The sequence below is a fragment of the Biomphalaria glabrata genome, chromosome 3 (genome assembly GCF_947242115.1).
Source record: "Biomphalaria glabrata chromosome 3, xgBioGlab47.1, whole genome shotgun sequence".
In the NCBI taxonomy this organism is placed as follows: domain Eukaryota; kingdom Metazoa; phylum Mollusca; class Gastropoda; family Planorbidae; genus Biomphalaria; species Biomphalaria glabrata.
In genome coordinates this window covers 53,607,430-53,625,037 of record NC_074713.1, presented here as the reverse complement: position 1 = coordinate 53,625,037, position 17,608 = coordinate 53,607,430, and the positions used below count along the sequence as shown (strand labels likewise).

Genomic DNA, 17,608 nt, shown 5'->3' with positions numbered 1-17,608 from the left:
TGATTATGCCGTAATTAAAATAAGTTGCAAATGAATCTTAATGATATCTAGGTGTGTATTAAACGTAGTCATATTATACCATTATCTGCATATCCTTAAAATATAAGTGAAACCTGATTTAGCGTTTTCAGTCTCGTAAACTAATACCCTAATTTTTAGAACTCTAGAATCTAAATCTCATAGATATCTATATATGCTAGATCTATAATGATTGCGACATTAATTACCAGAAACTAGTCTATCTTCCGCTGAACGTTAATTGTTTGCTTCGTTTAAAACGTTCGAAGAAATCATTTCATTACAATGAATACAACAATTAATCCGACGCCGACTTTTATCAATATTTTAAGAATATGGCTTGCACTTGTTGCAGTAATGGCTTTTGGAAACACGATCCAGTGTTTTATAAGCTCTAACTATTTGTTTGAAAGACTTTACACTATTAATGAAAAGAACGGTAAGGCTAAGACAAGTAGTCACTGTCACTAGTGTCACTGTGACTGTAGTGTCTCACTACTCAGACTACTACTGTGACTGTCTGTAGACCCGTAGTGACTGTTACTCAACTTACTGTTAGTGTTACCTAAAAAAGTGTAAGACTAAAAAGTCGACTAAGACTTTAACTTAAGTAAGACTAACACTAAGAGTTGTATTCGTTTTTACTTTAAAAAAATTAAAAATAAAATTAGAAGTCACTTAAATACTTAATTTAGATAAAAAGCCTGTCTGTCAGTGTCACTGTCTGACAGTACAGTGACTTGGCAGAATTTAAGTCATTGTCATTGGAATTGGTTAACATGCATGACTGAATGCATGACGCGTAGGACGTAATCATCTTCTTTTTTGAAGTAAAGTCTGTAAGATAAGACTAGATCAATATTATTTTTTTTTACTAGCTCTAGTCTAGATATAAATCTAGATTCTATATAATATAGAATTTATAGAGGGTCTAGATATAATATAAAGAATGTTTTTTTAGTTTTTAGCTTCATTCAAATGACAAGTGTGATTGTGATCATGATGTAGTTTTGATCCCTCAACACGATATATCAATCTTCTAGCAATCGCATTACATGACAACAAGGAATGAAGGATCGAATGCTGGCTTGCTATGACTGGGTTACTAGACATTCTGCATGATGATCTAACAGAAGGCAGGAGAGCTGCTGGCCATCCACTTTTAGGGTGCGAATGTATGCAAATGCGACATTATATGAAGCTCTTAAAAATTGACACCAGCAGCTGAGAAAAAGTGGCACTGGATAGATCCACATGGAGAGCGAGCTTAAAGGAAGTGTTCCGGATTGCATTGCAGATGTAGTACACAACAGTAGTAGAAAGAAGGATGAAAATGCAAAGGCTCCTGTTGATTACAGAGATGCCCAACTTGTGACCGCAGCTGTATATCAAGGATAGGCCTCTTTAGTCACACAAGAAGTTGCAATTTATAAAAGGAAAAGATCGCTCTCGAGACATAAATGACACAGAATATGAGTGGGTTAAAAAAATCAAAAAGTTTTATTACAATTAGAAATTATCAAGCGTAACTGGCTTTGAATATTTTCATTCAGGACAAGAGCGAAAAAAATCTTTGAGAATTTGAAACAGAAATTAGGCAAACTTGAATTTTTTGGATTCCACTGGCACTAAATCTGGGCCAGATTTAAGTATGTGAAGGAGCAGGGGCTAGATTTTTCTGGAGGCCCCCTACAATTTTTGAAAAGCTGTAATGATTGATTAGATCTCAAAGCATGCTATATTTTAGAAGAAAGAAATAGATTTCTTGTAAATTTAATCTTGTTTTCCTTGTAAAAAAAATAATTTAATATACATATTAGATATTAGTTTTTAAAGTGTATATATTTTTGAGTTTGTGGAGGCCCTTGGCCCTAACCCTAACACACTGTCGTTAATCCAGAGATTTGTATTTACTTATTACGAGTACGCTACAAGCGTACATTTCTTAACCGTGACATTTTTCCCAGACGTAAAAATGCAAAAAAAAATTTTTTATTAATTCTTAAAAGTTTTCTATATATTTTCATCTCCTTTGTGGAGGTGCTGGGGCTGTAGTCCCGCCTGGCCTCCCTTAAATCCAGCCCTGCACTTTATTCATTTTCATTGTGGAGCAGCAAACATTGCATTAATATTGTGCCAAAGAGACTCAACTCATATTTTTTTTTGTTTCAGTGAGTGGGCTGGCCGCCAGATTGTTTGGTGTGTGGACGTTGATGTCTGGAGTTGTAAGAATTCTTTGTGCTTTCTTCATCTACAATAAAACGTAAGTTTATAAATAGAGTTTGAAATATTTTTGTCTAGTGCAGTATCTTGCTGTCTACCTTTACTATTTTAACTGTGAATAGACCTTGATTTTAATGATAGGACTGTATAGAATTTGGCCCTTGTTGTTTAGAGAGAGAGTAGTCCTTAAGGGACTGAAGGCACGACATGGCCTAAATTGTGCAGATGTGCCTAAAATCAAAATCAAATCAAATCACTGACACAAGCCCTCACTCAAATGGAGTTTGATGAGGATGATGATGACGACACGATAAAGATCTAAACCTCACATGTGAGAGGAAATTTTACTTCAGGAATATGATATTAATTCACTTTTTTCTTATGTTTTGTTCGTTTTACCTGTTTCGGATAATCCTTCAGAATGAAAGATTATTAAATCCTACCCCAAACTTCTCACAGGATGGCAAGGGATCAAACCTGGGACCATGGGGATGATAGACCAGAGATCTATTAATGTTAATTATGTTGTGGGACACTAAAGCCTATGTCAAAGTTCTGGCTTATCATAATCAAGCAGTCTCATTCAAATCATGTTGAAGATTATATTTAAATTTCAGAATTTATTTAGCTTTACTAAGTGTACCTAACTTTAATGAGCACTTAAGTAAATAAAACTTGAAGAGGTTTGCACAGTATGTGATATTTTTTGACATTTTACAAACCATAGAGTCGCAATGTTTGTTTGTAAAATGTTTTACATGTTTTGGATGTTCCTTCAGAGTTGAAGATAGTTTACTTCCTAGTCCAAACCTCCCATAGGACGACGGGGGATGGGAGCGGGCAGGGTTTTAAGCCCGGGACCATTGATAAATCCAAACGACAGACCAGCGCGCAAACCTCACGACCAGGGAACCATCCAAATCATCATTTGTTCCACTATCAAACAACTCTCCACATTGATGGGATGGATTTATTTAAATGACTCCTGTGTATCTGGCAACATTTAGGTCATTATGCTGGCTTCATGATGACACACCAATGCCATGGGGCTCACAATGAGGTGCACTTCACTGTCCTTGTTTAGGCCACATTTATATCAAATAAAATCAATGTCTTTGTGCTTCAATGAATGAAAGGAAGGAGTGAATACACGAGTGAGAGAAAATACATGGAGAAGAAATAGAAGTTGTGTATGTTGTGTTTTGAAATGTTCTGCTAAGTTGGAGGTGCATAAGTGTCCTAGTTTGATACTAATTTTGTACTCTACAGTGTTGATGGGTATTGCTACTGTCGTAGTCACAACACTGACATATGTAATGTATACTTTGTTATTGTCTGTATTAACCTCTTTTTTTTATTTTAAGTCTCTATTTCAGTACCTTAGTCTCCTTCATCATCGCTCTTGGTCACTTTACGTCGGAAGTGTTCATTTTTAACACGGCAGCTCTGACAATTGGAATTATTGCCCCGCTCATTGTTTCAAGTAAGGAATTTTATTTTAAATTAAAACTTACATTACTGTTTATTTATAATTTTAAATGTGAAAAGTAACTTAAGATTGAACAGTTTTTGAATATTGTAGGGCGGCTGAGCCATTCTCGTTTCCACCAAACAAACTGCTAACTCCCACAAGCCTAAAAAAAAATTATTCCCTTCCTTTGTTAATTTGAAGTGTTCTCAAAATATTCAGAGAAATTATCTTTATGAAAATTACACAACTGTCTGCCATAAGCTTAAAATACTTGTAAATGTCTAAACAATGGTTCCAGTCTGACTTGTAAGTTTTATTCAGTAATGAAGTTTATTTGTTACCTCCCTTCCCCAACCCATCTGCAGGATGGCAGGTGACAGGCACTTAGAGGGTTTAAGCTCTGGACCATCTTAACGGCAGTCCAAAGCCTATGCCATTAGGCCAGGCATCATCCAAAAGATTTGTCAGCCATAGCACTACCAATTAAACAAACTTTGATGTTTTTATGTTTACAAGGAAAGTTGTGTTCTATGACAGAAAGTATGTAGTGTGAGGTTTTATTATATAAGTAATAGGTTAGTAATAGCCTATACCTAAAAAAGCCAGGAAAACCAGTGACTTGGCAGAATTTAAGTCATTAGTTAATATGCATGACTAAATGCATGACGCGTAGGACGTACTCATCTTCTTTTTTTGAAGTAACGTCTGTATTATATAAGAAGATAAGACCTTGTATTTCTAACAGCTTCTGGATCACAAAACAATAAAGAAATCACCAAAATGTTCTTCAATAGCATTGATTATTATCTCTAAAGGGAAATATGTATTTACTGTTCAGTTTCTTTCCTAACTCACTAGACCTAAACTGTCTTCAATTCCTGTCGAAACAGGATTTAGACAGCATGGCAATAAATAAAGCTTATTTCTACTAGCTTGATGTATATACCCTGACACCAGTGCATAACATTTTCCCCTCTAATGCTAACATGTCCCACAACCAGGCATGTTTGTTGACTGACTAGGTCAGCGGTTCTCAACCTTTTAAACTCGGCGCCCCCTTTTTTACAATCCCCCTCTCTGCCGCGCCCCCCCGCCCCCACACACACACACACAGCAATAGAAGAGTAGACAATACTAATCCATATTTTCGATGGTCTTAGGCGACCCCTTGCAAATGGTAAATCGACCCCCAAGGGGGTCGCGACCCACAGGTTGAGAACCCCTGGACTAGGTCATGTCAAAATACTTCAATATTTTATTCTAGCTTAAAAAAAAAAAAAAAAAAAGAAATTATGAGACCAAATATTATAAGACAGAGGTTAAAGAACAGAGGAAGAAATTAAAATGTGTTTCCAAAAATGTTTAACTGGGATTCAAACTGTTAACTGTTGGAGAAATTCAGCGAAAAAACTGGGGATTTTAAAAGCAGATTTGGCTCTGGGTACTTAATAAGCATATTCTCAAGTTTACAGGGTTTTTTTTTTTCAGGTTTATCCATCTTAATGATGTTGTTTGGTTTTCGATACATAGAGGAGGAGGATCCCAGAATGAAGTACGTGAATGAAAATGAAGAACTGCTCAAATCTAAGAACTTTATGAAGGCAAAAAAATTGTCCTGAATGTGAAGTATTTAGTCGAGTATTTGTCTGGTCTTAAATTTTCTGTTCGAATTTGAAAGGTGAAATAAAAAGGGGCATTTTCGTTCTATATTTCGTTAAGGGGTGCTATTTTTTTTTTGTTTCAACAACCTTTAAAACTTTTTTGCTATTTCATCCAATTAAGAGATTTCACCTCAATTATGTAAATTGTTTTAACTTATTTTTAGACTTTAAAAAAAAAGTTATATATTTTTTATACTGGGTATTCATGATTTTATCATAGTAGGTAAATGAAAAAAGTTAATTTAAAACTTTGATGACTCAGCCCAGTGAACAATGATAGCATAGTTGCTTGCATTGTTTCAAGATAGCATGAACAAAGAATGGATAGATTAGAAAAATTTGTAAAAATTTATACTATGATTTCCCTAGTACCTGTTTTTTTAGTATGCTTAAATAAATTATTATAGAATATCAACTTCATTATGTAATTTTAATTCTGTTTTTTAAATAGATTATTTATTTATTCTTTCTCACCATGTTGTAAAGTGTGTTTGCAATTGTACTAATTGAAGCTTAGTATTCATTAAATATGGACACAATTTTATGAAATGAGACCATTGTGATGCATATCTTAACTTTTTAATAATGAGATACTTCAGTTAAACTTGGACATTTTTAAATGACCTGTACTAATGAAGATTTTAAAATGATATTTATATATTTAAAAAAACAACAACTGGAAGATGAAGCTTGCTCATAACAACCACTTCACTTGTATAATGCATTATTCTCTCCCCTTACAGTGTAATAAAATACCCTCACACCATCTTGAATCTTTTCTACCTTTATGGTGTAATGTTCTCTCCATTCTCATTGCAATGTAATATAACATAATATTCTACCAGTCCATAGAGGGGGCACAGTGGCTGAGTGGATAAATTAAGTGGTTGGCTTCTGAACCTGGGATCCTGGGTTCAAATCTTGGTGAAGACAAGGATTTTGAATTTCAGGATTTATAGGGTGCCCCTGAGTAAACCCAACTCTAATAGGTACCTGAATTTAGTTGGAGAAAGTAAAAGCGGTTGGTCTTTGTGCTAGCCACATGACACCCTGCTCGCTAACCGTTGGCCGGAGAAAAAGATGACCTTAACATCATCTGCCCTGTTAATCACAAGGTCTGAAAGGGGAATATTCTACCAGTCCACCATATGATATAATATCCCTTTGGTTAAAGGACACTCCTTTCCAATAGAATCAACTTTAGATTGCTGACTTTATCACTGCCTTTAAGAAGAAGTTGCTCAACACTAAACCAGCATTGGTATTAATACAGTCATGAAAGTCCCAGTAGCAGTGACTTCTCTTGTCTCATTAATGCATGGTCATGTGACTCACAAATTTTATGTTTGTTGAAGTTTTTGGTATAGGAATCATATATTACTGATCATAATATTTCAGCAGTATCATCTGTACCCCGTGCGTCTATACATCCCCCCCCCTCAGTCAGAATGTTACGAGTCTAATAACTTGTTGTTGAGATAAAAATTAAACTTGTATATGCATAATGTATATAGGTGATAGGTCAAGAAGACAGGGTAAGATTTTCAGGGTTAGTGCAAACTTAGCAGGATCAATTCCAACTAGCATGTGCCCCAAATGTAATCAGTTTTTTTTTTAATGAAGAGACTGTCCCCCATAGCCATCTTTGTATAGACATAAAAAGATGTTCTCGTCTCGTCTTGGACCAGGAAGCTTCAAAATGTATTGTGTTACAATGTCTTGGAGGTTAGTTCTCTTTCAGTTGGTTACTTGGGAACACATGACTTTATAGGCCAAGACAAATGTTTTATTATGTAAAATAGTTATATTTATAAAATAATACTTTTTTTTTTGTTTTACAATTTTGTGTTCAAATTAAACATTGTGTGTGTGTGTGATAGTGTTACAAGTACCGGTAGTGACCTGCTTATTGTTTGGATGTAAAGGCTGAAGCTGTGTGTTTTGGTGAGACTTAATTAGTTGGTGTTTTTTTTTTCAATGGATGTACATTTATTTGAGTGGTGGAGTATCTGTTCATTAGAGATTGTACTGCATAGATGTGTGTGTGTCTCCTCAATACTTGTGTGTCTCTTCAATACATGTGTGTCTCTTCAATACATGTGTGTCTCAATACATGTGTGTCTCAATACATGTGTGTCTCTTCAATACATGTGTGTCTCTTCAATACATGTGTGTCTCTTCAATACATGTGTGTCTCTTCAATGCATGTGTGTCTCTTCAATACATGTGTGTCTCTTCAATACTTGTGTGTCTCTTCAATACATGTGTGTCTCTTCAATACATGTGCGTCTCTTCAATACATGTGCATCTCCTTAATACTTGTGTGTCTCTTTGATACATGTGTGTCTCAATACATGTGTGTCTCTTCGATACATGTGTGTCTCAATACATGTGTGTCTCTTCGATACATGTGTGTCTCAATACATGTGTGTCTCTTCGATACATGTGTGTCTCAATACATGTGTGTCTCTTCGATACGTGTGTGTCTCTTCAATACATGTGTGTCTCTTCAATACATGTGTGTCTCTTCAATGCATGTGTGTCTCTTCAATACATGTGTGTCTCTTCAATACTTGTGTGTCTCTTCAATACTTGTGTGTCTCTTCAATACATGTGCGTCTCTTCAATACATGTGCATCTCCTTAATACTTGTGTGTCTCTTTGATACATGTGTGTCTCTTTAATACATGTGTGTCTCTTCAATACATGTGTGTCTCTTCAATACATGTGTGTCTCTTCAATTAATGCATCTATACATAAATGCATGTGTGTGTCCAGTATTTTATTTTGAGTGTTGTGATTCAGGAGAGAGCTACATCAGAAATGTTGCAAAGAATGATTGAATGGCTACAAGTCTGATAATTAACAAAGTGCTTGTCAATTAATAGAGAAATGTTTTATTTACAATTAAAGTTTAAAAAAAAAACACATTTTTTTTTGGCTGTTGTTTTTAAACAGGCAACAACTAACAGATGAAAAACAGTTTAAACATTTGCTTTGATTTTATTTCAGTTATGAAATATTGACATTAGTCTGATGTAATACTGACAGTTGTCTGATGTAATACTGACATTTTTAAATGAAAATATTGACATTATGTTGATGAAACTATACATCCTTGTCTGATGAAATATTCACACATCTGATGCAATACTGGTCTTTTGACTAGATATAAGAATTTAAAACCAAAGATTATTGAAGTGACAGAACTGTGTTTCTCTGTTCCTAATAGTGAACTATTGAAACTAAAAATGGTATTGGTACCTGGATTTAGGCCTAATGTAAAGTTATTAATCTAGGAGTTTAGCTCTATAGTGATACATGAAATACATGCCAATACAGGCAACTGATATTTGTCTGATGAAATATAGACAGTTGTCTGATGAAATTCTGACAGTTGTCTGATGAAATACTGATATTATAAACTGGGTTTATTCACCCAGCTCAAGTGTGTAGACCTATCTAGGCTGTTAACAGGTAATTCAACTTGTCTATTTACCAACACTCAGGTTCTTAAGTGTGTTTGTGGTGTCGTGTTGTATTCACATAAATCTTGTTAACTCCAGGGGGGAGATAATATTGTTGTTTTACAATAGACTTATCTCTCTTTGTTTCGGCATCAGTCAACGTCGATGCCTGGACTATCGAAATACAGGACCCAAAACTTTATAATTAAATGCCTTGACATTTGTAATGTGGAGTAGTGCTCACACCACTGTCTCTCTCTCACACTCTCTCACTCAACGAACAAAATCTATTACTCCCCACCCTCCTTGCACAAAGCTAGCTAAGCTTTAAAATTGGAAAGCTCCAAGCATTGACCTGGTCACATTATCTAGGCCAAAATACGTCAGATTAGCGGAAAGCAAAATTGTTATCCACTACCAGACGATCTAAAACAAGTAGTTACACAGTGTGGAGTTAACAACCCATTTAGGTAAGCGATCTCATTTCAGTATTTGTATTGTATTGAAAAACCTAGAGATCTAGTCCCACTACCATACAGTTAATTACGTGAGATGTTATAGAACATGACGAGTGTTCCTTTATGCACAATTTAAGTTTAGTGCTACTTGGATGAGGTTACAATGTTATTATTACAAAGCTTGCAACTCACTTTATCTGACTGATGTAGATCTCGTGTAGCCTACATTATTTCTCAGATCAAATTTAAACTTTGCACAATTATTCATTGTCGACAACACATGATTTAAAAAAAAAAGGGGGGGGGGAGGAGTCAATAAATTTGTGGTTATAAATTAATTTTGTCTGATAGGCCTATAGAAAAAGGCGAAATAAACCTTGTAGTATTGAATGTAACTGCTATATTTTGCTTGTATATTATCATTTTATATTTGTAACTTCTCTGTCAGATTTCAATGGATCTCATAACGGTGTTGCTGGCATCCGTTGTTGTGCTGTTCCTTTACTTTTGGTTTCTGCGAGCAGACGGTAACTACCCTCCCCAGCCGTCAAGGCCGCTTCCGGTGGTGGGACATTTGTTTAGCCTGGAAGATGACCTTCGACCTCAATATAAGAAATGGCACAAAGATCTAGGTGAAATATTTAGGTAAGTTTGAAGCAGACGTCAATGCGACCATGAACTTGCAGAAGTATGTATTAAGCGCCCTATTACTGTTGGATCTCAGTGTTCTGTTGTAGTTCCAACTTAGCCTCGTGACCCAATTGCTTAAATTTCACACAAATCTTGGTCTTAACCAACAATATAAACTCGTCTTTAACAAATATTTACATCTTTTAACCATTATCCCTTGTTGCCAAATCGTGGTCGATTTAGATTCTCCTTTCGCCATCTTCGTCTGCTCTCTGCAATGGAATTCTTTTGGTCTCAAGTGTGTATCCCGCGGTCTTTTTAGGGGATCTCCAGCAGTCTCGTTCTGAAGACGCCTAGCTGCAGCCAGAGACTCTTTCTGAGGCCGTCTGCAGCCAGAGAACTCTCTTCTATGTCAATGAAAGCAAGTTGGCGCCTAAGCTGGTCTTTAAAGTGTTTCTGTGGGGCACTTCTGTTACACCAACCACCTTTAAGCTCACCAGCCTTAGACATGCGTTCGTCTCAAATAAGGGATACTTGCCCCGCCCAACGTAACTGTCTGCGCTGGATGTAGCAAAATATATAGGTTGCAGTTGGAGCTTCCTTGTCACGTGAAATACTGCACTCCTCACCAATCTTCGGACCCGAAGACAAGCCTCTTATGTTTACATTTTTAAATCATGGTAGAAATACCGGTATATAAAAACACAAGTGAAATTTCAAGATTATCGAGCAATTTTTAATAATACATTTAACATCAATTAAAAAAAAACAACTACTGCTCTTGCGATACGATAAACACACATGGTTCCGTATTCGTCTTTCTTTTCATTTCCGAAATACGCTCAGTTCTAGACAGACAGACAGACAGACAGAAACACAATAACTTGAAATTCCATGAAATGAATGAATCTTTAATGAGAAGACGTCTTGATTTAACCTAATGGTCTTCATCTCTTTGGCACAGCACTAAAATTAGGCATAGCAAAGAAGCAGTAGCGTAGCTAAGGTTGGAGAGGGGGTCCAAATTTGAATCCCCTCCCCCTCAAGTGGGGTCCTCCAAATGAGTGGAGTGAACCATAATCTTCAAATACAAAAACAAAATCTAATAAAATACTGTGAAAGACACACAAAGATAAAGGCACATTCCTCGTCCCATATGCTAGGACAAATTTGTACAAATGCTCCTTCTTCCCTAGTGCTATTAGAGCATGGAATGGGTTGCCTGAGCTAGCCAGGAAAACCAGTGACTTGGCAGAATTTAAGTCATTGGTTGATATGCATGACTAAATGCATGACGCGTAGGACGTAATCATCTTCTTTTTTGAAGTAACGTCTGTATTATATAAGATAAGATAAGAGTGTCCAAAATTTGTTTTTACATCAAATATTAGTCTGCTCTATTATCTCATGTCATGATGTTGAATGTTAATATGCAGGGGCCCCTAAAGAGGTCAAGCCCCCGGGCCCCCAAATCCCTAGCTATGCCACTGCTAAGAAGTGCTTTTTTTGTTAGAATACTTGTAACTTATTATACAGTGTTTCTATAAACAAAATGTTTTTCTCCCTGCAGTTTGAATATGGCGGGAACTATCATGGTAGTCATCAACGGATATGATCTCATCAAAGAGATTTTCGTCAAACGAGCAGACGAGTTTTCAGACAGAGCGCCATTTTTCTTAGACAAGGTGAGGTCTCAGAAGTAGGTCACGAGAGCTAGAAAGTAGTATACGTCGAATTCTCATATAAGAATTATTCATTTTCATATCTACAAAACTTAATGAATCATATCAACAAAAAAGTAATGAAATTCGTAGGACGTAATCATCTTCTTTTTTGAAGTAACGTCTGTATTATATAAGATAAGATAATGTCTAATACAATCTCTATAGCTAACGTACACGTGATCTGTCAGATTTAGGTGTTATTATTATATTATTGTATTTGAGATACTAAAGGCGTTACTCACTGACTAATATTTATGTGACCATACCCGTAGCTTTCTGATTTGAAAGTGGGGAAATTCGTTGGACTGCTTTGATTTGGTCTCCCAAAGTTGCGCACCAACAGTCGCGCCTATTTCTAGAAGCCCAATACATTGCAATGATGCAGTGTCGAAGTTACGATGACTGAAGCATGGCTGAAGTTTAATACATTTAATTAATCACAGAAAATAATTTGAATCCAACGATGAATTAATTACAAAACAAGCAAAATATTTTTTTAAAATCTTAGGGCAAAAAAAAAAATACAAAGCTTATCGAAGAAAAAGCAACGCAAAAATCACTGCCATATTTCCAATACTGCAGGAATAAGCTCCTTTTTTTGTGTAAATAAAACAGAATTAATTACCATTAACTGATTAACTAATTGGTTACTTCTTTTACTGATTCATGTATTGTTATCGACTTTGAATAATTAGGCAAACTTTTAACTTAATTCGAGAATGGGAAATGGGAGAAAAACGCGTGCAAAACAAATCAAGAAAAAACCCTTCATACAACCACCTCTCTCTATAAGTAGCATTTATTTCCTCTTTTTGATACCAAACTAAATATTAATTACTACTAATTATAAGCTATTTTGGTTAATTTTTTTGATTGATGAATGTTTTGCTAGGTGCAAGAAATAATTGTGCTAAGTTTCAGCTGGACCCAGGAGAGAGTCTGAGAGAAATAACGTGTACCGGTACAAAAATGTAACTAGACAGACAAGAGTTAATACAAGCTTCGTAAAAACAAATGTAAATCGTATGCGTATTAGAACAATAAGGCAGCTTCACTAGACATTATGGCTCGGTTAATAATAACAGTAAACTTAAATTAACCCCCTCTTTTTTATGTTTGACATGTTTCGGATGTTCCTTCAGAGTTGAAGATAATTTACTTCCTAGTCCAAACCTCCCGCAGTACGACGGAGGATGGGAGCGGGCAGGGTTTGAACCCAGGACCATCGATAAATCTGAACGACAGTCCAGTGTGCAAACCGCACGACCAGGCAGCCATTATGTCTCCCATTAAGACTCTTCTAGATGCTACCATGATTCTTGACCCCCTTCTCCTAATATTCTTTAGAATTTTTTTTTCCTTCTGCTGGCCAGTGTATTTGTTTATACAAGTTTCAAAGTCTTGACCCAAAGCTTCTCGAGCCGACATCCACCGAGATCATGCAGGTCAATGTTCAGGCCTTCAATGTTCAGGCCTTCAATGTTCAGGCCTTCAATGTTCAGGCCTTCAATGTTCAAGCCTTCAATGTTCAAACCTTCAATGTTCAAGCCTTCAATGTTCAGGCCTTCAATGTTCAGGCCTCCAATGTTCAGGCCTTCAATGTTCAGGCCTCCAATGTTCAGGCCTCCAATGTTCAGTCCTTCCGTAACGATTGGTCTCGCATCCGCCCTCTAGATTAACCTACTTAAGCCGTTTACTGACCATTGTACTTTCGAGCGTTACAGTACCTATTAAACGAAGATTAAGTGCTACAACAGACTCGAAGATTATCTCTGTGGCATTTTACGTCTCGAGAGACGATCTTTTCCCTTTGCAACTTCTTGTGTGACGAAAGAGGCCAATCCTTGATACACAGCTGCGATCGCAGGTTGGGCATATATAATCACCAGGCGCCGTTGCATTTTCACCCTTCTTTCTGCTTCTGTTGTGTATGACATCTGCAATCTGTGACCCTTCCTTTATGCTCTCTCTCCATGTGGATCTGTCCAGTGCCACCTCTTCCCAGTTGCCAGTGTCGATTTTGAAGAGCTTCATGTCGCGTTTGCATACATCCGTATAACGTAAAAGTGGGCGACCAGCGGCTCTCCTGCCTTCTATTAGATCGCCATACAGGATGTCCTGTGGAAGTCGACCTACTGGCATTCTACGAACGTGGCCAAGCCAGCCAAGGCTTCTGCTGCTGATAACGTGCTATATTTAAAATATAATAATAATATTAATAATAATAATAAGGTTAGTCTTTAAGTCCGAAGATAAATGAGGAATGCAGTATTTCCCCATGGCAGCCCCAGCTGTGACCTACATATTTGCCACATCCAGGGCAAGCATAACCATTGTCCGCCGGTGGTCGATTAAGATTTTCTTTTCGCCGTCTGCGTCTGTCCTCGGCAGCGGATTTTCTTTTTGTCTCAAATGCGTATCCCGCGGACTTTGTGGGTGACCTCCAGCTGTCTCGTTCTGAGGCCGCATGCAACCAGGTGCTCTCTTTTATATGCAGCAAGCTGGCGCCTAAGCCGGTCTTTAAAGCGTTTCCGTGGGGCACCTCTGTTTCCTCGACCACCTTTTAGCTCACAAAAAAAAAGGCTTGTCAGTAACTGTTATGGACATAATCATGTCGGTAATCTCCATTTTTCTATTTACCTCTGCAGGCTACAGGTATGCCTTGCAAAGGAATCGTATTCGCCAACGGAAAGACATGGAAAGAGCAACGAGCCACCGCCCTGAGCATTCTTCGAAACCTTGGTATGGGAAAAGACACTTTGGCCCAGATTATCCAAGACGAGGTGGGCCATTTCATGCAGCTGTTGGCCCAACTTGAGGGGCGGCCCACCAAGATGAGAATCAATATGAACATGGGTATCGCCAATGTTATTTGCAGTTTTCTCTTGGGCCGCAGATTCGAATACGACGATCCGACTTTCCAGAAGCTGATGCAGCTCCTCAGGTATATTGTTGGGAACACGAGCAAGGGCGAAATCGTTTCCGTTTTCCCGATTCTGAGTCTTTTGCCAGGAGATCAGTTCCACTCCAAGCGTTTAGCTGCGAGTTCCAAGGCCGTGATTGAGATAATCGTGGAGAAATTCATACGCGAAATTCAAGACGATACATCGGAAGATGTTACGCCGAGTAACTTTGTTACATTGTACCTCGAGGAGATGGGGAGAAAGAGGAAGACGGGGGAAGAAACAACCATGGATGAAGAGAATTTGGCCAAATCGATTTTTGACTTTCTGGTTGCTGGCACAGAGACAACAAGTACATCACTGCTCTGGTGCCTGTTGTATGCCCTTAACTACCCGGAAGTTCAAGAGAAGATTTTTAAGGAGATTGAGAACGAAATAGGACTTGAGCGAGCTCCGACCTCACAGGACAGGACGAAGCTGGTCTACCTTAACGCTTTCCTTGCTGAGGTGTCCCGCCTTGCTAGTGTTGCGGCTCACGCCTTTACTCATTACTGCCCTCAAGAAACCACAGTCAAAGGCTACAAGGTCCCCAAAGACAGCATCATCATACCCAATCTGGACTCCGTCATGTACGACAAAAAAATCTGGGGCAATGACGTCATGAGCTTCAAACCAGAGAGGTTTATCAACCAAGAGGGAAAACTTCACATCCCTGAACAGCTCATACCGTTTGGGATCGGGAGAAGAATTTGCTTAGGAGAAGGAATGGCGCAAACTATCCGGTTTCTAATCATGTCTTCCATGTTCCAACGGTTTCAGCTTCTACCCAGAGATGCTGAAGCACCACCTTCATTAGGATACGTGTTTGGTGCAGACGTATCGCCTCAAAGTTTCGAGATTCGTTTTGTCGACAGAAGAGGAGAAATCTAGGTCAAGGTCAACTTCTCAGAAGCCGAATTTCTTGTAAAGTTAAAGCATCTCTTGAATGTGTGAATGAAAAGAATGTAGCATATGTGAATGAAACGTTTTAACTCTTTCTCTCCGTAATTATTTACCACATTCTGGTGGAATCAACGCTGGTGTCGTCAGTTAGGAGAGAAAGAGTTAATCTTGTTTGAAATCAACTCGATCTTCTGTTTTAAAGTTTACATTTTTTATTGACGAGCTTTTTCTAGCCTTACAGATTTTCATCTATTGCGGGAAAACTATAAATAGTAGATTTCTGGTGTAACCGGTGCGCAAAACATAAGAAAGGTTGACCATCTATATACTTTCAAAAGGTCTAGGATACTTTTTGTGAACTTGAAATCAAATTTCTAAGCACTTTTGCCCGTAGAACAAACGAATAAGTTGGTAACATAGCGTCCTTGACATTGCCTTGGAATGAAAATTCATCGGGAAAATCCGCAGTAGTTTAATAGCACAGACTTGAATTGTGGAATAGTTAGAATGCCACAATTGGAGATTTTTACGTCAAACTATAATAATAATAAGGCAAGTCTTCGAGTCCAAGATTAGTGAGGAATGCAGTGTTTCCCGTGGATGCGCAGTCCCAGCTGTGACCTACATATTTTGCCACATCCAGGTCAAGCATAACCATTGTCCGCAGGCGGTCGAAATTTTCTTTTCGCCGTCTGCGTTTGTCCTCGGCAGCAGATTTTCTTTTGGTCTCAAATGTGTATCCCGCGGCATTCGTGAGTGACCTCCAGCTGTCTCGTTCTGAGGCCGCATGCAACCAGGTGCTCTCTTCTATGTTAGCCAAGGAAAGTTGACGCCTAAGCTGGTCTTTGAAGCGAACTATATGAAGAACACTATTGAAATTCAACGTTGCCAACTAAAGAATATTACGAGAGAACAGAGAGAGAGAGAGAGAGAGAGAGAGAGATTTAATTGATTTCATACTTCAGAATTAAATAGTACTACGTCATACAGGACAGCAGACGATAGATGCAAGCATGGATCGAACTCTGGACCTTCGTGGCGACATTCCGATTTTCACCTACAGGCATAAAGTTAAGAAAATACGAAAAACATGCATATATGTAACCCTGCCGGACCAAGTAAAACAAAGGACGTTTGGGCCACGAGGCCTTCATCAGCTACAAAACAAACAAAAAATAACAAACAATTAACACAAAATAGTCTTAAGTGAACTTATCTGTCCGATGTTGTTCTCTATCGAGGCAGAAAAGAAATGAGCTACGCTGGTGTAAAAGCGCGGGAAAACGGAAGGGGGCGGAGATGTCAGGCATAAAGTTAAATAATAATAATTTTTTTAAAAACTTTAAAAAAATAGAGAAACAATTTATAAAAAACGTAAAGGAATAAAAAAAAAAAACGAGAACAGCAGAAGATATACACCAGCACTGTGTGTGTGTGTGTGTGTGACAGAGAGAGAGAGACGTTTTTCTTACATCTATTTAAGTCATCTACACGTGAGGGCTACATAGGGGGCCTACTTCTTTCTAATGACGTGTGACTTGGCCTCTGCAAAGCAGTACCGTACTTATCTTATATAATACAGACGTTACTTCAAAAAAGAAGATGATTACGTCCTACGCGTCATGGTGGGTGTTTGATGCCTTGTGACAGAGGTTCTCAAACCTTTTTTTTTTACCCGTGGACCCCTTTATAGTGTCAAAACGTGCCCACAGACCCCTAAGTAAAAAAAATCTACCTAAATGATAATAGATGTATAGTGTGTAAATTACTAATACATACATGTTGATGAAGGAGTGTTTATTGAAATTATTACTTTTGTTAAAAATACAATTTAAAATAAATTCATCAATAGAATAAACGTGGCGAACTTTTATGAGTTTTGTTATTGTTGTTGTTTTTTAGACTACGGCTCAATGTTTGTAAATCTAGTCGATTTCCATTTCTAGTCGATTTCTTGTATTTGTTGAGGTTTAAAACGGCAACGTTCTAGCCAAGAAGAAGACTGAATAGCAGTCAACAACGTCTGTGCGGTATCCCAGAATGCAGGTCATAAAATTAGAATGTTTTTGTAACCAGAATTTGTGGTATACTTGTTCAAATATTGGTTTTAA

General features: G+C 37.5%; 2 protein-coding genes across 2 annotated transcripts; both read left to right on the top strand.

Annotated features, from left to right (window-relative positions):
• The first annotated feature begins 239 nt into the window (after window positions 1-239).
• Window positions 240-7,480, top strand: LOC106055470 (ergosterol biosynthetic protein 28 homolog). Its single transcript, XM_013211737.2, has 4 exons — window positions 240-457; window positions 2,191-2,281; window positions 3,606-3,724; window positions 5,201-7,480. Exons 1-4 carry the CDS (start codon window positions 304-306, stop codon window positions 5,329-5,331), a joined length of 495 nt encoding a protein of 164 aa, XP_013067191.2. The 5' UTR covers window positions 240-303; the 3' UTR covers window positions 5,332-7,480.
• Window positions 7,481-9,163: 1,683 nt separating this feature from the next.
• Window positions 9,164-17,370, top strand: LOC106055467 (cytochrome P450 2J4-like). The gene is made up of 4 exons (XM_013211734.2): window positions 9,164-9,310; window positions 9,747-9,943; window positions 11,499-11,613; window positions 14,301-17,370. Exons 2-4 carry the CDS (start codon window positions 9,753-9,755, stop codon window positions 15,483-15,485), a joined length of 1,491 nt encoding a protein of 496 aa, XP_013067188.2. The 5' UTR covers window positions 9,164-9,310; window positions 9,747-9,752; the 3' UTR covers window positions 15,486-17,370.
• Window positions 17,371-17,608: the final 238 nt, after the last annotated feature.